The 24,466-nt window shown below is 45.6% G+C and overlaps 1 protein-coding gene across 3 annotated transcripts in view; it reads right to left on the reverse strand.

The window, feature by feature from the left end:
- Positions 1–22,099, reverse strand: part of LOC105828589 — a 38,942-nt gene extending 16,843 nt beyond the window's left edge. The window contains exon 1 of one of the 3 annotated variants that reach the window (XM_012666988.3): positions 21,277–22,099. In XM_012666988.3, the coding sequence (XP_012522442.1) occupies positions 21,277–21,314 (38 nt within the window). In that variant the 5' untranslated portion in view covers positions 21,315–22,099. The remainder of the gene's footprint in view (positions 1–21,276) is intronic. The other 2 variants (XM_012666989.3, XM_012666990.3) reach the window with 2 other exon arrangements.
- Positions 22,100–24,466: the final 2,367 nt, after the last annotated feature.

Here is a 24,466-nt window from a genome sequence, read left to right on the forward strand (position 1 = left end):
GTATCGTGATATCGAAATTGTGATTTCTTGAGTTATGATTAATCTACGTTGTCAATCCAAAAGTGACAGATATAATTTGCATTGAAATCAGTAAAAATAAAATCAGTAAAAAAAGTACGATGCAAAAATTGCGCAAAAAAACTTTGCTTGTAATTTCACATCCAAGAAATATTAATAATTACACCAAAAAAATTATTTTAAATATTATTATATTTATAATTTTATTTACCCCAAAACATAAAAATTATATATATATATGAATTATGTTTATAATTTTATATTCAAAAAATAAAATAATTATTAATGAGAAACTAATTAACGGATAATTGTAATTATTATAATTATTATAATATTCCAACACGTTAAAACGATAAGATTGTAATTTCGACCTTCTATCTCGTATCGATTCCATGCTGATAAATCATGCAAATATCCACAGAGTCCGACGACAGTCGTCGTCACGTCGATGCTGATCGATCGTTGATTGTGAAAGTAATTAATCGCTAGGCTGGGGGTCACTAATTGTACATAGGGCAATGACACTCGCGTTTCGAGAGACAGCAAAGCGACGTCGACCGAAACACCACCGAGACAGAACGTAGAATAACGACCTGTGTGAAAGTCAGCGGAACACGGAAGTTCGGCATTTATCTCTAGCTATCCGTCGAAAGTGCTTTTGGTGTTCTCGCACCGCGCGCGCCATTTGTTTACAAGTTTACGTTGCACTATGCAGCGTGCCGGACCATAGCACATTATGCGCGTTGTATTACCGCAAAAACGGTTACCACAGGTAAACATGCGTTAAGCTTGTGGTCGCTTTTCCCTTGATTAAACGACACCACGGCTGCGCGATTGAACTCTTTGATTGTACTTGCATAGGAACGCGCTCATTCCACGTTTCCTAAATATTTCGCTCGAGACGAGAAAACGCGAAGAAGGAATCTCGAGAATGAAATCGTCGCTTTCTATTTTTCGCAATTGTCACTCGTTTAATCCTACTGTTCCGTGTTTCGAATTCATTTGAGTCAAATACGTATTTTATTTTTATTCCTAATATTTTATTAAGAACAGTTCCGCTGGTATTTAACTGTCTACAAAGTAAGGTTTTTTTTTAGTTTTTATACTTTTAAATACTTCTTTTTTATCCATTCGAGTCAAACGATATGATCGTATATTAAATTTAAATTGAACAATAGGATTAACATGAATTGAACAATAAAAAGCCACACGGAGAGAATTTTCCTTAAACCTTGAAGAATTTTACTATACTTTTAACAAATTTGCTAAAATTTTAATAAAATTTGGCAAAGTTTTAGTAAATTTTGTTAGAAGTATAGTGAAATTTACTAAAATTTTACCAAATTTTATTAAAATTTTAGTAAATTTTATTAAAAGTATAATAAAATATAATAATAAAAGTATAATAAAGTATAATAAAGTATAATAAAAAGTATAACATTTTTCGAGATTTCATTCTACGTTGTCTCTCACAATTATTACGATTTTCAGGATAATTTTTAAGAGAAAATTCTCTCCGCGCACGAGTAGGTAGTAAACTCGACTCGATACATATGATAATCGTAGGTGACGATTCACCGAGCTGCGCCTTTCGCGAAAAGACAGTTGAATTTGCCGCGCAACCTGCGCGCGCAAGCGGGCAGTCGGCCACGTGATGACGTAGCGACGCCATATTGCCATAGCACCTTCGGACCTCGCGGCCGGCACACGGATCACGCGCGAGCTCCGATTGTCTCGATCTCGATAGTATCTCTTGGTACGTATGGCCATGTCCGACTGTTTCTACGTGTGAGGGAACGAAATATATGTTCAATGCATACGAGACAACGATTCTTGAGACGTCGCCTTGCCGGGCAACGGAACGACGACTCCCCCTCCGCGATTCGTCACAAGTCCCGTCCAGCAGAGACGTTTCGCGCCATTCGTACGCACCTCCCTTCGCATGCCGTCGTCGATGTCGAGCAGATTTCCTCCGTACGTACAGCCACGTCCGAGTTTTCCGTGTGCAGCGTACGATGACACGAGTATTCACGCGGAAAACACCGATCGGCCTTCGAGACGTGCCCGTCAATTCTCTCTCCTGCGGAATGACGTGAAGTTGGCTCCGCGCGATAATTCTCACTCACCGGCGAGTTCGTTGCGATGTTCGTGCCATTCGTACGCGCGCCTCCTCGCGTGACGTCATCGTAACGTTGTCGAGCACGGATCGTCTCTGTAACTCCGTGCGTGTATGCAGCCTACGTCCTACGAGTTTTCGTGTGTAGAACGTAAATGGTTCGTACGAGATAGCGATCGCCCTGAGACGCGCACGTTCTTTCTCTTGCGAGACGGCGAAATGAAGGTAATTCCGCGATTCGTCGCGAGTCCCGTTGCAACATTCATACGCACGTCCCTTCGCGAACCGTCGTCGATGTCGAGCGGATTCTCTCTGAGCATATAATACAGCTACATTCGGGTTTTTATGTGCAGCATGGAACGCCATAAACATTCGGATGAAGAGCGATCGCGCTCTAAAAAAACCCGTGCAATAACCTTCTCTGCCGTGCGGGACGGCGTGAGGTTGCAGATTCTCTCACATCGCGAATTCGTCGCAACGTTCGTGCCATACGCACTCGCGCCCAGTCGCGTGACGTCATCTAGTCGGATTTTCTCCGCATGCACCGCGTCCAGTTTTCGTGTATAGCATGCAGCGAAATAAGAGTCCGCACGTCGAGCAGCGATCGCTCTCGGGACACGCGTATGCCTTTTCCTTCGGGGCGACGTGAAGGTGATCCTACGACTCTCTCGCGGCGAGCTTAATCCGCGTCGCAACGATCGTCCTATTCGTACGCGTACCCCTTCGCGAATCCCGCCAACGTCGAGCAGATCATTTTCTCGTACGTATATCTAAATTCGAGCTAGGTTTTCATATGCATCTGCATGGGTACGGTATACGGATGTGAAATTTTAATAGATGGAACTGCCCGACAATGATTGTTCCCGAACACCCCTCGCGAGATAAGGGGGACGTAGGTATTTACCGACCCAGCAATTATTCCGTAAACGCGATCGATAATTGGGTCGATTAATAGTTCACTCGGCCACTACCGGGTGATGGCGCTATGGCTAATACTTTCTCCATGCCCCCTTTCCCCCGTGGAATTCATTGTCGGACAATAACATAATAGGCATGATCTTTCTCGCCGTATCAATGTAACAGTGCAGTGAAAAAGAAGGCCAAAGTTATTCATATGAGGCAGCAATCGTTTCGGGACGCGCATTAATTCTCTTTCTTGTGCGGGGCAGCGTGAAGTTGGCCCTGTGATTATCGTGCTCTCTAACCGCGAGTCCTGTCGGCGACGTTCGCGGCATCCCCGTGCATGCACCACCTCGCGTGACGTCATCAATTCGTCGAGCGGATCGTATCCTCGCGCGTCTCTCGCTCCTAGTGTCACTTCGTCGTGATGTAATAAAGTCCGCTTCGATTAACGCCGGTAGTGCCGTACAAAGTGTCGCGCGTCTTGTGCTACGATAATTAGCGCGCGACCGTAATTAGTCTGTCTTTCGCGAGTGTTGTGCTAAGTGCAATTGGATTATTGGATACATGACCTGAGGGGAGGCGAAGGAGCCTTCGGGCAACGGCGGAACAACCTGGTGGTGAGTATCCATTATTTATGCATTACCCCTTACTTTCAGAATTAAGATAAATGTCCCCCAGTACATGCAACATGTATACAAAGCCAAGATTGTTGCAAGAATTTATGATATAAAGTGGTTGAATTATTTAATCAATTGAAATATGAAATATATGTAAAATATTATTAACACACGCAAAAGACATAACCTGCCCTAGTTCTGTAATAAATTATTTTTTTGACGTTAAGTTTTATAATAATTAAAATAATTTACCTTACAAATGTCTTTAAATATTCGAATTGCAATTAAAGTTTAATATTATAAAGAATATATTTGAGATTAATAATAAATTTCTGGATGTAAGTTATATTCGGTTACCGGGACATTTACCTCAATTGCCTCTAATTGTTTCTTCTGTTTATTTGAATGACCTGCTTATTTCGAATGATTCATACAAGTATCTAAATAATTTGTATCCTTTGAATAACAAGAAAGAAACTTTTTATGACTTTCTACGAAAACGATTTACGCTAGGTAAAAGGAAAAAAATTTCTTCGCGGAAATTACGTAAGCTTTCACTGAATATCTGTCTTTGCAAGATGAATAGCATGTTTCCGTCATGCATGTAGAATTATTATTTTTTTATATTGGTTATGTCGTTCGAGCGCTAATCTCGATTTCGTATTTTGTGTGTTGCAGGTCAACGTGGCGTTACGACTCCGCCGTTACTCGTCGATCGGTGAGTGAGAAATTAACACTTGTCTTAAATCAAGGTAATGAATCCGTAAAAAGTGTACAAAATATTTATTTATAAGTTATGTATTCAAATATATATTTTGCATATATATATTAAATTAAAATGTACGTACAATAAAACCATCTAAAATTTTATAGATTTATTATCTCAAGATCGATGGATTAGAATAACATATATACATTGTATATATATATATACTTAATTAGTATATACTTATATTTCTTATTACATGTAAAATATCGTAGAACCATTAATGATCCCAGTCTATTTGAGGCTGAAATATAATATAAATATAAATAAATTAGACTTTTTGTAATAATTTGATTGACAATTTTAAAGAAAATTAATAACAATATTTTTATCTAAAAACAGTTTAAAAATCCAAGTAGTGCCTATCTCAGAGAAAAATGGAAATTATATAAGCTGGGGTTACTAGTAGATAACCTCACATTATACGGTTTAAAATAGAAAATGCAATAACAATTACCGCGTGATGAGACGCGTGTATCTCTTTTTTTTTAAGTAACGTAATCATCCGGAATTTATTTCACTATCGTTTCGTGGCGTAATTGATCTGCGCTTGAAACGGATTTTTTTTTTGTGAGCGAGATCGTACCTCCACGGGAGAGTGCCAAATATTATATTTATATATACGCGATTGAATGCAGATCACTGTCGTACTGTCTGTTCGGCTTACGAAACCGAGGAGGGGCGAGGGGGAAAGGGGATTCACTTTCACACGATCGAGAGCAGCGGGGAATCGCCGCAGATAATATCTGCGGATCAATTTATGCCGCGAGCCCTATCGCGGATAATTAAAATCTTCTCGTTATCTCGATCGTTATATCTGAAACGACGTTGCTGGCGTTCCGTACTCCCATAACTATCAGAATTTTTATCCGGGCCGCGAGCATTATAAATCGCGGCTATATACTCGTAATGATAGTACTCGAACTATGCGAGCGAGCGAGGGCTCGCCGAACCCTTGAAAATAAAGTCAAAGGGCAAGCTCCGCTAATAAGCTCTCCGGTAGTTTCCTGCGAGAACTCTATTTTTTTCCCCCCCCTTTTTCTTTACCGGCGGTTTTACCTGACCGGCCGCCGGGGGATCCCCCGCGAGAGCTCGGCCTACGTCCCGTGAATTATTCGCGTGCTCAGAATTTCGAATTTCAACAAAATGTCTCACGCGATAGGCGAGAAAATGGTTCAGGTGGAAAGGAACCGGGCGCGAGAGTTCATTGACTCGCGACGGTAAAGCGCCGCTCGTTCGTATTCGCGGCGCTCGTAGAGACGGGCGTAAGAAGCGCGCGCGCGCGCATTTCGAGGAGATCGATGTGTGTCAGCGGGTCAGCGACACCCATCAGCGGTGATATCTCTTCGACATTTAACTGCCGGCTACCGAGAGCACAAAACATCTCTCATTCGACAGGCCATTAATTATCCAATAAGACAGTAGACTTTGCGACACGGAAAATTGATTCTCCTTATCTCCCTTTACGCTCGACTAACAATAAGTTGAAGTTATATATATTTTGCTGTTGGAAATGTTCCTCTACTCGATTATTCATAAAATTATTGGAATTAAAGAGAACTCTTAACTCTCCGGCTAACTTTAGCCGGATAAAAATATTTTTGACACAAAGTTTCGAATGAATATTCTTACAATTGTGTTGTATACACTAAAAAAATTTAGCTATTGAATGTTGTGTAAACGTAAGGAAAATAACTGGTTAATATAACTAAAAATCATTTTACTTTCTAAATATTTAATAAATACATGTAGTTAAATTTTATATTTTTCCAATATTAAAAAAAATTATTTTCATATTTAATTTATATCATCTTGCTTAACGTTTGATAGCTATTATCAAATTTTTTTTTAGTATACACTAAAGAAAAGAGTTTGAGTTTTGATAATAATCCAGCTTTGGCGAAATAATTTTCATTAAATATTTCGTTCATATGTCAACCGAACATTTAATTATTATGAAATTATTTCACCAAAGCTTACTTAACTGACATCCAGGCTTGATTATTATTATCAAATTCTTTTTTTCTTTCAATGGACACGTCTCTCATAAGATTTTCCCGCGAACGAATTATTTGTCACGACGGGGTATTGCAACAGGCGTTGCACCATTTTACGTCGTGCAGCATAGGATTAATGTAATATTTTCGACGCACCTCTCGCGTTGTTTCGTTCAACATATGGTACGTATATTCTCCAGGGCGACGGACACATGTCGTTTAAATTAACATGCAATTCTGTTGGCTTAATTGTGTGGTCCGATAAAGTAAAAAAAAAAAGGGAAAACATCTGTTATGTCGTGACCGACCGCAACGTTCCTTTCAGCCGTTGGCGATCGCAATTTCGTTGGCTCTAGCTCCGACATACTTCTCCGCGCGCGTTCGGCGTTTGCCGGTGAAAAACGGAATCTCGCGGTACGTGACCGAGAATATATCTCTCTGTGAATCATCCGTTGCTATTGATCGTGGGACTGATTCCGTAGAGGGGGGAGGGGAGAAGGGAATCGTATTTTAGTTTCTTAGACGCGCGCCCAGAAACTGACTAATTACGCGTCTGAAATTGACGCGAAAGTAAAACCGTGCCGGGTGTGCGCGCGGAACACGTTCGGAATACAATGGGATTATTACGCGTATAATAATGGTCTATCTCAATTTTTTTTTCTTTCCCCGCGCGTGTAAACGTTAATGCGCGCGATCGCTCCCGTTTCTCTCGCGCTAATTGCCGTCCTTTTACAGCCGGGCCGCAGCCGACTTTGGCACGATCCGTTGCGAGCGGATTGAGCACGGTTGTAGACGAGCATTCCGCTAAATTACGGCCCGAGAAAATCTAGAGTCGTATCATAAAACTCGGGAGAAACGATAATGGTAGTGCACGGGACAGCTCCTCGAGCTGCAGATCGTATTTTCAACTCTAAACACATGTAGAGATTTTCTAAATAATTATTTCACAGAACCGCGGTATTAAGGAAGCTCGGTAATTACAATTTATTATTAAATAAAATATAGGCATATTTTCTATATTGCTATTTCAGATATGTGGATTGATTTTTATATTAATTTACAAAAAAATCAATTTCACGTCAGTTGTCGGTATGATTCGCTCGAAATGCGGCACTCAACTCTAAACACATATCGTCAGACCTTTTTTTATAATTCAATCAAACGGATGGGCATCATCCGGTCATGAGGCTTTCTAAAGTCGCTTTAACCGCGGAGGACGAGCATTACATTGTCCGGCGGAACTTACACGCCATTACCTCGATCGTATCGCGGGTTTTCACCCGCGAGGACGTTTTTGCGGGTGAAAGTCGAAAATTCGCGCGGAGAGAGAGAGATAGAGAGATAGAGGGAGAGAGGGAGAGAGGGACACGCTTGACTAAACTTTAAATTGCATTACGCGCGACACTATCGCCGAAGGCGATATAATATATGTACGCTTCGAGAAGATAAAGTAACGTTAATCTGCAATCCGTTGTACATTGCACTTGTTAGCTAACCGGCTAATTACTCCCCGCGTAGTAGAAAATTGCGCGTAGTAAACCGTAAAAAAAATACCACCTGACGTACCATTCAGAGAACGTGAGTTATAATTCTATACCCAGGACTAATTACGATTTCAGTGATTGCCTTCGCCGTAACGCGCCCTACAAATAGAGAATCTCTTTTTCTGTAGTTTCTGAGAGTACGTTTCTGAAAGGACCGCAAGTGTAAAAACTCATTCGCAAGGCTGTCTTGCATAAGCGTGTGTCCAATTAAAACTGTAATACCTTTAGCGAGAGACCCGGATCTGTAATTGTGAAAAATTGGAGGGTCCCAAAAGGATTAACGCGCCGCACAATTAACGGAAGCCGGGAATTCTCTTCCGTCGTAATAACCGACGGTTTCTAGGCCCGAGCATTACCACCTGGGTTTTCACCGCGCGGTATATAAGGAAAGGAAAGTTTTCAGGCGTCAATTCGTTAATCCGTGTCTCTGCGGCAGGTAGTACACTCACACTTTGAATAATCCGTAAGCCTGGGCTCGTAAACTCACGACGTTACGTAACGCTGCACCTTACGTGTGCGCGCGCGCGCGCGAATGTCCGTTTACTACAGCCGAGCCTGTGTGAGTCGTGCAATCGCTCGAAGAATTTGATTCGGCGGTTTCTCGATTTAATTTCAAGATCAGTGGTCCCGCTCCTTTCGGGATATCCCCCCCCCCCTCTTTTGTATTTTTCTGTTAAAAATTGAATCTTCACGCGTGTGAAAATGTTGGAAATATTTCGATAGAGAGATTAATAACGCAATCATTGTTGACATTTGAATTGCGACACGAAAGATTATAGCTCATTAATTTTTTTTTATTTAAAATAAAAACAACTCGAGATACCATCGAAAGTATTCTCGAGAAAAAGATAACGTTGAATCATCTCGTACATATAAAATTTCCGGTTATTATCTAAACTGGTCTATCTATAGTTCTTCACTCGATTTCTTTTGTATTTACTTTTTTCTATGAATGGACTTGAGGTTCGCTTCTTCTATTAATCATGCATGCACGTCGCGCAAAACTTTTATCGCATAGAGCGTAGAGAAATATAGATCGGCCGGTGGCTTTTTAATGGTAGCGATGGTCGGCGCGACACGCGAGAGCACCTGCTTTCACGTGCAAAAGGGAACACGGCGGTTGTTTGCACGTCGCCGTGGATCATAAACAGCTACCCGTGAGAGAGGCGCGAGCTGACCTTTTAGCGGCGCTGATTACTTCGGAAACATTGCGCCCCGCTTCAGTAAATTCAACGGATCGTGCGACTCCCGGGGATCGCCGACCCCGTTTCCTATCCCGACGATTATTAGACTTTTCGCACGGCTCGACCGAGCGCGCTCTTAATGCTTCACTCGCGTGATTGAGACACGTGGAACACGTACGCAGCTGAGAATGCCTCGGGATAAGTGGAGGCTTGTTTGATATTTGAAACAAAACTTGGAGAAGATTGTTTTTTTTTTTTTTTTTTTTTTTTTTTCAAGATGTCTCTGCGCAAACACTAAATCATCACCGCTAAATGTCTGCGGCAGGTCTGTTTTAAATAAAATAGAAAAAAGTATCTCGAATTAAAACTAAAGGGAACAAGATTCCTCGACCTCGATTGACGCGAATTAATCTGCAAGATCTGCTTCATTTGGATCGCTAATAGCGATAAAATCGCTTGATACGATTCTTCCTTTTTTTTTACGACGCTCAATCTAGATTAGCTAAGAAGAATTCCAAGTGGACAGCCGATATAATATGAGATCGTGGTCGGTCAGGGGAAGATAAGGGTCCGGCGCGCGGCAAAGGGTTAAGGGCTAATCGAGTTTTCGCCGACAGGTAGCCGCGCGCGATCATAAATTTATAGTAATTGGCTCTCGGGCGCAAATACCATTCGACCGGCTCTAGAGAGAGATCGAAGGTGTTATCGGCCCGCGCGCGTTGCATCGTCTCTCTCGCGAGAGATAACGATGTTTCTATTCCGCTAATGCGCCGCGAGCCCGCGATTTTTCAACGACCTTTCCCATGACGGCGCGCGCGCCGTGGTATTTGTTCAACCTACGGGTAAATAATCGCAGATACGCGCCTATCAGCCGTATAGGTGCCCGCCCGCGTGCTGCATCGTCTACAGGATGCCTCACAACTCGCGATCTTAATCTCAATAATCTTAAATTCTCAGCGCTGCTCCGAATGCGCTAATTATTCGGGCCGAGAGTGATTGAGGTCTTCGAATAGACGAATCGTTCATTCTTCAATTACAAACCAAATTTTTTTTAATGGAAATCTAATAGAACAAAAATACATAAGGTATTACTGCATCGGTAGCTAAATAATCACTGGTAAACGACTGTTTGAGAGAAATATTAAAATAATGAGCTACAAATTAATTGATTTGATTAAAATATCATTATTTAAGAACGCAATTACTTTTTTAATTGCTTTTTATTCGTTCGTTGACTGGTGCAATGGCGGTTTTTCATGGTTTCGTTGGGAAAGGAAAATTTTTGCTTTTGGTACACTCTGTACGACGATTACAGATACGTAAGAGTATCGGAGGAGGCTGGGAAAAAAGAAGGGGTGAGACTGTGGCGTTTTCCATGAGGTTGGGTTCAGATGCGACGTAACCGGCATCGCAATCCTTAATTATGCAATGTTTCTCCTCTTCTCTCGCGGGGGCCTCTCGCTCCGCTCGGCGTGAGTTTTCTCACGCACCTGAAGTTTCCGAATGGCGCGTGTACGCGACTATCGCGGCATTTCCAGGCTTCTCGCGCGAGCAGCGGGAGCGCTATTTAGAAATGCGTTTGCGCAGCGCGCGGCGCGAGTCCCATAAACGTTTTCGACGTGAAAACAGTTCCGATTATTACCTAACGTGAGCAATTTCAGATATACGGACGGCGACGGTTAAAATTACCCGAACCGACAGAAATTGGATAAGCGGTTGGGAAAGGAAGAAAAAGAAACTCCAATTGCTATTGGAACCTGAGAATGCGAAAAATCGACGAAATTAATTGAAATTAAAAGTTGAGATTTCTTTCGCGTCGCCGCGATTTGCCGCGTCTGGCATTGCACTTGCTCGGCCGGTGCTCAACGAAGCGATCGCTATCGCGTGCGTGTCTCGCGTTACGCACGCTCAGATCGACATTGGCACGTGCACAAGGCCGTCCCGAGGAAATTTCCTGCCTGTGCATATGTTTCCTCGCGTATGCAGTATGCATCGCGTCGCCGCGAATGGCGAAAGAGCTCTTAGGGGAATTATTCGAATAGAAAAAAAAATCCCACACGTGTGATTAATTTATTGCGCCCGACGAGTTTATCGCGCGTTTTAACCGCGTATTTCTCCCCCCGGTTAAAAAGCGCGAGGACAATGACGCGGACAATGGTCCGTTACACAAGTCAACCCAGTGGAAACATTTCGAGAGGTAGAGAGGCGGGCGAGACGAGCCGTAACGAGAATCCCAGAATTGTGTGCCGCGTGTGGAAACCGAACACGCTGTGTTCAAGCGCGGACGGATGAAGTGTAGTTCTTCCTCCCAAAACATGTCGGCTTTAATATGCATTGCGCGTCGCGCAATCCCGGTTATGCTTTCTTCTATTTTCCACGGGATTTAACGGCGTTACGGAAATCAAGAAGATTCGAAGGAGTGCGCGCGCGGGAGCGTTCAATAAAATTCAATTGAACTCGCCGCGATTACGGGAGGGAGGTGGAGGAGGGCGAAGCGGGTAGTTGCGCTTTCTCGGCCGTAAATCATCCGGAAAAATATCCTGGCTCGTGCGATTATTGTTGCATATCGAGAAATTCGCCGGCGAGACTACGAGCGTTCGCGTTTGCGCGATTGTGCAACTCCGGGCTCTCGCTCGGTGCGAAAGTGTATCGCGGTTTTATTTTTCCCGGGGAGAAGGAGAAAGAGGGCGGCGTAAGAGAAAATTTCTAAAATCGTAGGATATTTATGTAGAAGCCAGGAAGTCGCCTCTCGGAAACGAGGCGTTTAAAATAATAAGCGCAGCTCTCGCTCGCGCACTCGAGAAGACCGGGGGAGTCCCCGCGCGGCTCAAAAAAACTCCCTAGTGAAAACACAAGACGGTCGACGGACCCGGGGAGTAAACGCGCCCGTACAGAATAACTCTAATGGCGCGAACTTAGAGAAATTTTGCATTCGGTCACCTCTCTCGCGCAATTCGCCTTGCAACTTTCACCGGCACTTTCATTACTTCTCAAATATAAACGAAACGAAACGGCCGTTGTCATGAGCGTCCGCGCCATACGTGGAATTACCGGCGGGCATTGTCGGCGCGGCGTCGCGAAGCGCGCGTAAAATAAAATGGAAAATCGCAGGTAATTGTGGCTTCGAGCCGCTCGATGACTCGGGACGACTTGGTCCCGGTTTTTAGCGCGATTGTTTTTTTTCTCTCTCTCTCTCTCTTCCTTCGACTTGTAGACCCGCGTGCCTTTCACTCTTTAACATTTTGTACACACAGATCTCTTTCAAGCGTCATTAGCGCGGTACTGCCGAAGTGTATATTTTACCGATCGCGTATTTCATTATCTTTGACGTCCTGACGTGTCTGACGTGCGACATTTACAAGCGGAAACCTTTTAACATCATCAGCTCGATTCTCGCACGTTTATACGTAATTAAGTTTCCCAGTTTTAATTTTCACAACGTTTAAATATTAATACAAGCGATACGTACAGGGAGACGTGAAGGCATCAGTTATTTCCCGAGGTCGATATTAACGTGCGGATACCAAGGTATAATATATACGTATCTCCTCGATACGGATGTCGATATTGCGCCTTGATAAAACGACCCTACGCAGGTGAGCGAGATGATCGTCCTGCCTAGAGAGAAGTCCGGCCAAGAGATAATCGCGCGGCGAGCGAGTTCCTCAAAGGGCCGAGAACGGCGATGCGCGGATACGTATACGTGTGTGCGTGCGTGCGCTAGGCCAATTTAAATGCCACCATGCTCCACAGGGATGTTGGATCGCGCGCGCGGATCCTTGGCTTTTTCCCCCGGTCCGATGGAAACGCCCGCCCCTCCTGCCCCGCCGCGTAATTATACGCGAGTTAATAATGACTTACGGAGAGCGCAAGGCCTTCGTTCGTTCGTCCGTTTGTTTAACGGCACCGATACGTGGAAATCTACGTACAGAGTGACGTTGAATTAAAGGCCCACCAAAGCGCACGCCCTCCCTCTTCTTCGCGTCTCGATGAGGTTTTTGTCTTCTGCTCTCATTGCGTCTCGTAATTAAATTCTATTATAGTAAAGTACAGTAAATTCTAAAATGCTGCTTACAGTGAGTCAATTTTGATATTGGTGGCATTTTTCTGTTTATTTTCATCCTTGAAGTTTTATTCGTTAAAAATTCATCTCTGTCTCTCTCGCTTTCTCGTAATTACACGTTTCGACAGTTTTGTTAAAAGAATAAATCGAATTACGGGAGCCGGGAGAAACTCGCCGTGTTTCAACGGTGCAAGGTGTTTCAGAATCACCCTATAAATACGTTATACACGTCGAGGCCGACCGCGACAAGATATTGCATTAAATTGCACGGTGCTAATCTCGCGTTGCGCGCTTGCTCAGCGTAATTCCAGCGGCCGGCGTTTCCCCCTCTTTTTTTTTTCGTTTTTCTTTTTTCGCCGCTTTCCTCGACGAGTATCCCCTCGCGAGTGTCGAACGCGACGATGAAAATCGCGTGTCATCGGCTATCAAGTCGTTTTTTTCCTCCGTGATTCCGCGCGCCTGCAGCCTCCCGGAGACGAGAGGCGGAACGTCGATCGACGCGTGACTCTGACGTTCGCCACGTCGATCGTTCGCCACGTCGATGATCGATGCTCTTACCGATGTAAGATGCGGATACAAAGTGGTCCCGCAAGTAGCCGCGGCTGCAACACGGGATAGGGTGTCCGCTCGCTCGCTCGCTCGCTCGCTCGTTCGCGATCGCTTATTACTCGCGCGCGGCGCAAGTCCCGTAAGTACGATACACACTGTAAGCAAATTAGCGGTGAGCTGTTGCGCGAATATACGTCGCGAATGTATTCGTAATAATCAATAAACCGCGGTCGTTCGTGGAAAATTACGCGCTCGCGAAAAAAAAAATTTCCCGCCGCTGGAAATTACCGTCTAAGTAGTTTAGAGAGAGATATGCACCCCGAGCGCGCTCATGCGGAGCCACTTTGGCGTCACCGATATACGCAGATGTATTCCCGAGGCCGCCCACAAGACACGGGGACAATGATGATGCATCGCGGTCGCCACGGCATGTTAACGATTATGCGCTACATTTCTCATGGTGCGCGCGATCGGTCGAAAATAAACGGAAACCTTCCGTCTCGCGGGGATTCCCCGGCTCTTCCTGCCTTCCGGACGATTATTGAATTAATTAGGCCGCGTTATTATGTCATTGTAATGCGCTGTGAATGTTAACTCTTATGCTACTCGAAGAAGGCGAGTTGCATAAAATTAAATGATATTAGTACTTGTGGTTCTTTTTTTTTTATCGCGACTCGTCATAAGGCGATAAATCGCGGCAAATCGCGCGTGATGCATTCAGCGTTTGAATTTGCCGTACGCGGGTTTTGCCTCTTCTTTTTCCTTTTCTCGAAGAGGTACAAGTAGGACGACACTTTTTCACCGCACTTTATCGCCGCCCGCCCTGAATTTGCCGCATGGAATTAAAGAAAGTTGCCTCTTTCCCGGTTCTCCCTCTCCCGCCCTTCTCTCCCCTCTCTCTTATTATCGTTCTCTTCAATTTTATAATACGTTGCTCGATAAATAACAGAATTACAGGTAATTATAGGTGTTTTGCGGATTGAAAGAAGTTGATCATTCATGAAATTCACGACCATTAAATATCCGCAGACAGGTCATGGTAATTAGATATACAAAAATGCCGCATCGAGGCGGGTTAATCGAATGCGAATTTATTTGAAGGGAGCAAATAAGACACGCTAATTTATACAGCTCGAATTTAGGCACGGAACTCGAGGCAATTCAAGCCGAGGAAGCGTCGAGATTATCGCTGCAACCGCGCTCGATTAATTCGGTCTCGTTTTCGATATCGCGAGGGCGCGATACTCGAGGTATCCGGAATCTCTTAGCGGTGCCGATTACGAAAAGGGGCTCCTTCGCATCGCGCTTCTGCATGCGCCTCTCCCATTATCTCCCTGCCTAATGCATAAGCTCACCATTAATGTACTGTTATTACCGCGATCGTATACAGGCTGTAATGGCCGCGCTCGGTGCATAATCTCTTCTCCCTTTGTCATCGTTTGACTCGAGTAGTCTCGTCGAATCGATGAATGTTAATTCCAACATCAACAGGCGACCGGTAGATCGAACTTTACAGACGACTTTCAATTTAGAGGGAAAAATAGTACATTTACGAGGATGTTGACAAAAAAAAAAAAGAGAGGACGGTGAGAAGCGAACAACAAGATGCTAAATGTGCAGCATAAAACGGCGCGGCAACGTTTCCCCGCATAATAATTCTCGAATAATTTCAAGTATGGAAAAAAGCGTGGAAAAACACGCGACTTTGCACCTAGACGCGCGATTATGCGAATTGCGTTCTATCGATTTACATTTCAAATTTCACAAATACCGTACTGAACGGTTTCCACGTGAAAGGAAACCACGTGAAAGAGACAATCGCGTCCATCCATAGCTTTGCTCGCCTGGTATATTTTCTGGGGGGGAAAAAAAACGTGGGTTTTTTTTCGTCGACAGAAAACCGACGCGTCGAATAACTTTTGAGTGACTAAAGGAATTGAGATAAAGAATGTCAGCTTTCCTCTTCGTTTGCATAGAGCGGAGTATTGTTTAGAAGTAAAAGCGAAACGTCGCGCGTTTAAAGACAGGCAGTAAAGGTATGCACAATGTATCATTACTCACTCGTATCGCCGTAGACCAAACATTCCAGCGGAAAAACGGTCGCTCTAAAACGTTAATAGACATACGTAGCCGGTGCACCGGCTGTACGTCGAGAGGTATAAGCGTTTCGACCGCATTAATAACGCGACCGTTAATCTAGGAATTGCGACGCAATGTTCCGCTGCAGCGGCAGTAAAGGCACGTTTTATTGCAAAATTATTCCGTGCTTTTACTTTGAATGCGTATCACTCGGCGGCACTCGGTCTAATTACGGCAGCGCGCCAGAGAGTAGAACGGAAAGGAGAAAAAATTTTTTTGTGTATAACTTTGTTGAAATCAACGTGGGGGAGAGAGAGTTGGGGAATTGCTCTGGAAAGGAATCCGCTTCCGAGAGAGATTTGGCGGAAACGTTTCGGCCTCGGGGCCGGCATTAATAATTCCTCGAAAAAGCGGGGCCGAAGTCAAGCCGAGGAGAAGCCGATTGCGACGCTGGATCGGGATCGTTGCAAAATCAGAGGCTCGCTCGCTCGAGCGAGCGACTTCCTCCCGATCGATCTTGGTCTTCCGGGTTCGCGCGAGAAACCTCCGCGACCGATAACGCCGAGAGAAGTAGGCTCGGCTCTCTAGCTCTAGCCGGTTGAATGCCGCGCTCGAATCTATAGGTAGATGCACCACGTGTGTGTGTGTGTGTGTGTGTGCACCGTATGCGCGCGGCCAGACCTACTTTACTCGGTCAAAGAGATTAGTTGAGTAGCGAGCGCAGCAAAAACACGAGGCGCTGCAAATGTTTCGAGATGAGTTGCTGAATCTAAATTCCATTGTTTTTAACCTTGCCAGATGATAAGAGACGGTAGGGATATGTAAAAAGATTAAAACGTTAGGAAGAGCGCTTTTCATCTCTCACAATCACATGCAGATTCCGTACACTGAGAGAAAAAACAGTTACAGTTAGAATTTAACTATGCTTTATAATTAATTCATTTTCGGTGCCACCTATAGTTGTTTCAACTATGCAAATTTACGTAAACACAGTAAATGTTAAAAAAATATTATGTTTCTTATAATTGCGATTTCATTATAGAATTTTATTTTTATCATCTATATTTTGATATTTTACTGTAATTAATTAATATTAGAAATATTATAATTTACAATGAATTTATAAAATGGAGCTTTTAATTATAATTGCTTTAACGTGCAATTTTAGTCACAAGTACCAAACGCTCTTTTCTCAGCGTATCAAAATTCCCGTTCCGCAAAGGTATCAAAAGCACGTTTCGCGTGCTCGAATCGCGGCGCGAGATCTGATGGTTATCACGCGCGCGTATATATCACTAATCTCGCCATCGATCTTCCGCGATGCTCCGCGCTAAAAAGTCGGTAAAACGTAAGTAGCCTCATTTGGCGATCGGATAAACGACCGCGTGTCGTATCGCGCGTATATACGGGGAGAAGTTTTACACGGTCAAACGAGTCGCGCTGCGCGCGGCGGGTAGCTCTTTAGCTGCGGGCCGCCTGTTTCTACGAAACGATCGTAGAACGACGAGAAATAGAGAAAGAGAGAAGGAGAGGCTTCGGGGTGATGCGTCCCGTGCACCGTGCCGGGATGATCGGAGCGGCGGTGTTTACGGATCCCTTCCGTAACCATCGATCTTCCGCGTTCTGCAGCGCGGCGGCGAATCCAACGTAGTATTGTTCTAAGAGCAACAAGGATACGACGGCATGCCGGCGCAAATAGTGATACACGCCCAGCGTGATCCTGCCGCGGGTTATCGTCCCGGCATTAATCCTTCCGGGCCTCGCCCGATGACGATCGCACGGGCGCGCGCTGGTTGAACGTTTTGCCAGGAAGTGAACGTTTTCCTCGTGCGTCGCAAACATTTTTTCCAACTTACGTTACTTTTTCCAATGCGAATGTTCTTTTAAGAAAATGATCGATCTTTTATAAATATCGCAAAAAGAATTTCTCTTCTCTCTCTCGACAAATATCCCGTCGACGTGTTACGTGTAGTTTCCCAGACCGCGTTTGGGAATATCGATCACGCAGATCCTTCGTATGATTGCCGGAAGCTATTACGGGAAAGAAGGCAACGGGGCCGCGCCGCGTGCCGGGGCTAATTATCGGATTCGGGGGCGAAGTTCGCGGGCAAACATCCGCCCGTCGGTTTCTTCCGGGTGAGCGGTGAACGCCCGAGTCGCCCGGTAATCGATATCGTTCGTTACCACCGGACGAAACGGCCGACGACGGTGTGAATGAGAGAGGGAGGGGGAGAGCGAACTCCCCGTTTTCTCGACGTCCGTCCTACCGCGGCTACCGCGTACGTAACCCTATAGGAAACCTCGCGCACCTTCCGTTTCACCTTGCAACTCTCCGTTACCGAATGCTTCTCATCTTGCCGCGGACGCAGAGGCAGCTAAACGAAACTCCCAATCGCCTCTCGCCCGAGCGTGATCGAATGCGAGCACGACGACTCGGTGACCTTATTCTTTCTCGCATGGCGAAGTGTCACACACACACACATACATATATCGTTTGTCTCTCTCTAGACCAGCTAGAGGTAGAGAGGCTACGACCGGTTGCCGTCGCCGAGAGAAAATCCTCTTTTTCCGTACGCGCTTTTCCGCGCGTATACGTTTCGCTGCTCCAGTTTGCTGGCCAGCCGATATCTCGAGTTGCGGCGGCCTTTCCTACATCGCCGAGCGAACCTTGTATAATTGAGATAGTACCGGCTGTGCGTGAAAAAAAGACGCGTAAGCGGAAAGCACGTTTCGAGGCTCGGGGGAGAGATAAAGTCCCGGGTTTATTTTATAGTTAACGTTAATGGAAGCTGTAAATAGTTAAACCCTACGAGAGGTGGAATAATAAAATCTTTAAACGTATGTTTTCCGAGAGAAACCAGAGTTCTCCTGCTTGCAAATTCTTTTCTCAGGCCGAAGCGCCTTTATTTATTCTTTGCGGATTGTAATTTTTTAAGGGATCGATAGAGTGTCGCGTTAACGTGATTTACCTCCCTCGCCAATGAAATGGTTGGGCATAAGAGAGGCTCTCCTCTTATATGTATATACGCATATTTATCATAAATCCGAATAATTCTCAGGACGCTCGGATACTTCGTGGAGGTCCATGAATACCCACTGGATATCTACGTCTGTCTGCTATACGAGCCGGCGATTCTCCGAAGCGGCGGCGTTGTAATTTACATGCTCGCAAATCGTTTTCGCAATTTCGCTCGGACGTGTCCGATCGTTTTTTCCCCCCTTTTCCTTCTTTTTTTTTTTTCGTCCCGATCGTACATATGCCGAGGATTATTCGCGAACCGAGATCGCAATCACGGCCGTTCGTTTCGCGAGGCACAACCGTCGTCGCTTACCCCGGCGAAGGCTCCTTTCCTCGTCCATCGACACCGTGTCATCCGATAGCCGCAGGATATACGTGCCTAGCCGAGAGAATGAGAGAAAGAAAGAGACAGAGAGAGAGAGAGAGAGAGAGAAGCGGAGGGTATATCGATTGCTCGGCGTCTCTGGCTTTTGTACGAGTTCGCGCGGCCGGTCGCCGCGCCTAGAGATCCGAACACGGGGATGCACTTGGATGCACCGTTCGCGCGGCGCAGAGGGCCGGAAAGATAGGAGGGTAACGCGGCCGGAATTAATGCGAGGTGAGGAGTAAGCCGGCTTGGTAGTCGCCTCGCGCGAGGAGAAAAAGGGATTTATGCACCGCCAGCGTTGATAAAATATACCCCGCGGTCCCGGGAGAAGAGATATACGCGTATATACGTGTACCTCGTCCTTCTTTTCTCAGTCCGCGACTCGGCTCGCTTTGCACCTCGCGTAATTCGCCTCGTGCGCCTGTGCGAACTTGCGTTTTTCCTGCGCGAGGCATCGTTCCCGGTACGCTCGGGGAGATCTTGGAAGACCAAAGTAATTTGATAAATCAGAATGGCAGTTATTGAGAACGGACAGTCGATAATCGTAAACGTTTTAACACATCGATTAGGTCCATAGATTTATATCACAAAAAAGATACAGTGTTCGAAGGATATCGCCTGAAGAAGTGCAATTAGCGTTTTAGCAGAAGCGTAATTAGCGTTTTAGTGCAAAATCGCCAAAGAAGCGGATCTGTCCGCGTGGTGTCCGGTGAGATGAGAAAGAGATCGCCGAGGTGGGGGACGGATACGGCGAATGGGAGAGAAGGGGGGAGGGAAAGAGAGAGAGAGAGAGAGAGAGAGAGAGAGAGAGAGAGCTGCGCACTTAGGGCCTTTCATCACGGAGACGAGGCGGCGAGAGCCGGCCGCGCGGTCAATGGCTGCGGTATCCGCAGGTTCAAGGAAACCGGGGCTGGTCCGATTCGACATCGGTGTGCGTCGTGGGGAAACCGAACAGGTGACGCGCCTGCCTCTGCGAAAATGCAGGTTAATGGAATGCCGTCTAAGTAGCCGCTGCCGCCGTGTTGCCCGCAAGTGCATACGATTATTATGCCGGCGACTGGATTCTCGAGAGTCTTCTTCCACGCTCCGGCGGCGACGCGATCGGATAGAGAAAGAAAGACAGAAAGAAAGAAAGAACTGTGTCGTGCCTCGATCGGAAACACTACCTACCGACACGTATACAACTCGTTATAGATATTCGCGCGCGTAATTTATTCCACCGCGGTGAATGCCGTATAGAAAACTCGGCGGACATAAACCCGCGTGCGCGGATGTTAAACGAAGAACACGAATATAAAACTGGAATTCCGTACGGGAGAATCGCGGGACGGGAGATAAAGAGATAGAATACCTGGTTGGTTTTCCTTTACCTCGCGATATCAATCGTGGGCAGAGCGATTACTTGTCGAAGCAGCGTGATAGAGCGTTTTGAATACCGATTGTTTCTCGTACAATTCTAATGAGGCAACGAATCTCATTGTTATGGGCTCTTTCATAAGCACGCAAAAGTCTTTTCACAAACCACTCGGTCGTCACGAACGAAACAGTCATCTTCTCGTCAGTCAATTTTCACAAACGAGCGAGGACGATAAAAAAAAAAAGGTTCGATCAAGCTGTGCGTTAAACGTGAAATTTTTCGGTGATTACGTATACCGCGCGTGCAAGATTGGTTCCGAAACGATGGGGTTCAATGGAATAAATATGTCAATCGTATTCGGTTGATAATCACACTTCGAATGGTGTCAAATCATTATTCGGCCGATCTGTTTGTACGCGCTTTTTCAATATCCATGCCCTCTTACGCGTATTTTGGCAATTGCATGCAGAGGGTCTCTCCCCATGCGGCTGTATCAGCGCCGTACGACATAGCAACGAGCTCATCGATCGGTCACGGAGGCAGCTTTTTGAAACTACGAGAAACCCCAACCGGACGGGGACACAGGAACGAGGGAGGACGCTTCTCGTTATATACATGCGTGCATGCGTGTGTCCGCGCGTGTATGTATTGTACACGGTCCCCCGCGTATCGATCTAATGTATTCTTTTTCTCATACCGATGCATGAAGGCGGCGGTTGACATGTTACTATCCATGGGGTGGTTCCATAAATCCCGGCCGGGCCCCGCCAACGCGACCCTGTCGACGCGGGCACTCCCGCTCGCGATGCTCCGGGCTCCGCTTCGTCGTCACCCTCTGTCCTCTCGATACGACACCGTGGCCTCGAGCCGGTCTCAGGGTATCCACGATGGACGGAAGAATCCGACGCGACGCGACGACGAACGCGGCTGGCAACAACGACCGGTAGATTGTAGCTCGCTCTCTGCTCGACACCTGCCTACGTCGACCTGGACAGGTTGAGACCGTCTGCCAGACTGAAGTCAGAATGCGCACCAGTCGGTTTCCATGGTGGATGGTGGTGGTGGCCGATGGTGGTGGACGGCGGTGTTAAAGGGGAGAAGGAACGAGCGAGAGAACGAGAGAGAGAGCTGGAGGTGGAGTGCCAATGGAGGTGGCGGCGGTGGCGGTTGTACCAGTGCTCGCCAGGATTGGTGGGGGGTTTTGACAGAACCGTCGGTGCCGGCTGCGCACTGCGTTCTCCATCAGACTGATGGCACAGACCTTAAGGCACTGTGTGCACGATGGTGTGTTGGCCGAGAAACCCATCGGATTGACCCATGGAACGTAGAGTGTGGTCCTGGTAGAAACCGCGACTAGAAATCGCTGCGTGACGCGGAGAAACCGGCGCTAATTTACGTCGTGCAATCTATAAAGTTCCCCGTCAATAGCAAGAAACTGTTATTTTTTAATAAATTCGATTGCGCTTAATTGCGATTTCTATAGTTTATTAATTGTGCTTCGATAGAAAATTCTTCACTTTTTTTAAATATGAAAAATTACAAATTATATTCTTTAAAATATTTTATTGTCAAGAATTTGTAAATAATCTTTATAATTTAAATTTGTTTTAATCTGCAATTTTCTCTCTCTCTCTCTTTTTCTCGTATAAAAAATTTTTCTCTACAATAGTAAAAGTATCCCAAAATCTTCAAATTCTTATGTTTCTTGCGTACATAGTAATTAATTTTATCGTGATTTTTATTCTTCTGAGTTACAATAATAATTTCTTTCTATACTGTACAAGGGAAAGTAATATATGCACAGTGGTTCGTTTATCGCGAAGGCGCGGCACTCATCGAGATGCAACTTCTTTAATACGTATTGTCGTTTTAGCGTAGGTTTTTCTAGCGTCTCCATTATTGTACGGGCGAGTATCTCGCTCGCAACGGCGATTTTGCTCTTATACGGGTTGGGAAACGTTGGCACAAGCGATTGGCAGAGCTCCATTGAAAATAGCAATTTTTTTGCTCCTCCGTTTATAAGCTTCCGCAGCTCCATTTTCATCTGGTACTACCTGGTCGAGTCGGGCGCTCTCTCGTCGTTGCCGGGCATTCATTTTATTCTTCGTCGTTCACGTCTTTTTTTTCCCCTCTTGTCACTTCCGCTCCCCGTGCTCGCGCAGGATGCATTTTTACATGAGAATCCGAGCTGATGTAACGGCGCACGATTTTCGCCGGACAATGGCAAAACATAGACAAATATTTACTAATTCACCGTCACGTTCTCCAAGTGATGCGTCTTTGAGTTTTCTCATATTGCAGAATAGCGTGCGGTTTAAAAATTCTTTAAATTTTTTCCTAGTAAACGCCTCCTTGAAATATAATTATGCCTACTGTTCCACTTTTGATCATCAACTTACGCGTACGCGATAATTCAGTTCGAAATTGAATCGAAATTAGATCGCGCGACGTTTACAGGGGCACTTCGTGCGCCGTAATATCGATCGTCCTTCAACGATGTTTGCCGGGAGGAGAGACGTAGTCACAATACGACGCTAACTCGTATAATTGTTCGGCTATACTCGGGTTAATTGCATTGGCCTATTCGTATAGTTCTTCCCTCTCTCTCTCTCTCTTTCTCTCCGGGTGGTGGAGAGAAGTACAATTTAATTTAAGGCGAGAGTCTGACTGAAGTGGCCCGGAGTCCTCGGTTTCACCTGGACGGCTTCGGTTTCCCCAGTTCCGCCGCATTCGGATTCAAAAGCTCGGGACGAAATCAATACGTAGATATCGCGCGTTTCAGCTATTCTCTCCCCGTTCTTCCCGTTGTGTGTCCCCCTCCGTTTCCGGTAGTAAGTTCCTCGACTGCGCGGCAAAGTGTGCCAATGAAAAAAAAAGGGGGGGGAAGGGAAAAAGGGGTCGCAGATATTGCCGAGAGCCTCGAAAACTGAGGGAATCGCGATTCTCCCGTTTTTTTCTTGGGTGAAACGAAAGTTGCCGTCGCCGCCGTTCAGGAAACGGCACGCCCAATTTTCTCACGAAAAGACCCGCGAAGTTCCGCCGAAACTTTTTCTACCGTGCGGGATTTTATCGATACAAGTTATTAATAAAATATTTTTTAATATACAAACGAAGACACTTGTATTCAAAACATTAATTGATTTATCATCGATATATCGCGTAATAATTTTAACGTAGAGTTTCGGTGACTTAGGACTTCGTTTCTAAGATGAGATTCGCGCGGCGAGTGAAAATTTCGCGCTTATTAAATATTGACAGCGCATATAATCACTCGACGGGCGTCGTCAGGTGAAGGAGCAGCGCGGACAAAAGAAGACGAGAGGGTAAAAATACAAGTCCGTAAGGACGCGCGGCGCGCTTGTCGTGATCGGCGCGGCAGAACGGACGGCGGCATTATTCGCGCGGCACGTAGCGATTCATTCGTCATTGTCCGACATCCCTTTGTAACGTTACACGAGGATGACTTTCGCGGCATATGGGCCTCATTCACCGGTGAATCGCTGCAGGCGCACGTGCGCACCGTCCGTAAAGAGCGCATTTTCAAGCGAGCCAACGGCCATTCGGGATTCCTGAGCGTCGAAAGTATATGAGCGAGCCGACGACGTATGCATAGCCAGCGACGTATTTCTATGCGATAATTAAAAAGGAACAGTAGAATATGCAAGCGGAATGCTCTCTCTCTCTCTCTCTCAGTCAATATCGTGAAAGCGCGCGCGCATTCGAAACGACGCGTAATTATCCCGCGTGGAAAGTCAGGATCTACTCGTTTATCATTCATCGAGAACGACGAGGCCTTCTCCGTTTACCTTCCTTCGATCCGTCGCGCGAAGGATACGGACAAACAAGAACGAGAGAGGGTGTCGGGAAAGGGAACAGATGTGTGTGTG

The sequence above is a fragment of the Monomorium pharaonis genome, chromosome 8 (genome assembly GCF_013373865.1).
Source record: "Monomorium pharaonis isolate MP-MQ-018 chromosome 8, ASM1337386v2, whole genome shotgun sequence".
NCBI classification, from domain to species: Eukaryota; Metazoa; Arthropoda; class Insecta; order Hymenoptera; family Formicidae; genus Monomorium; species Monomorium pharaonis.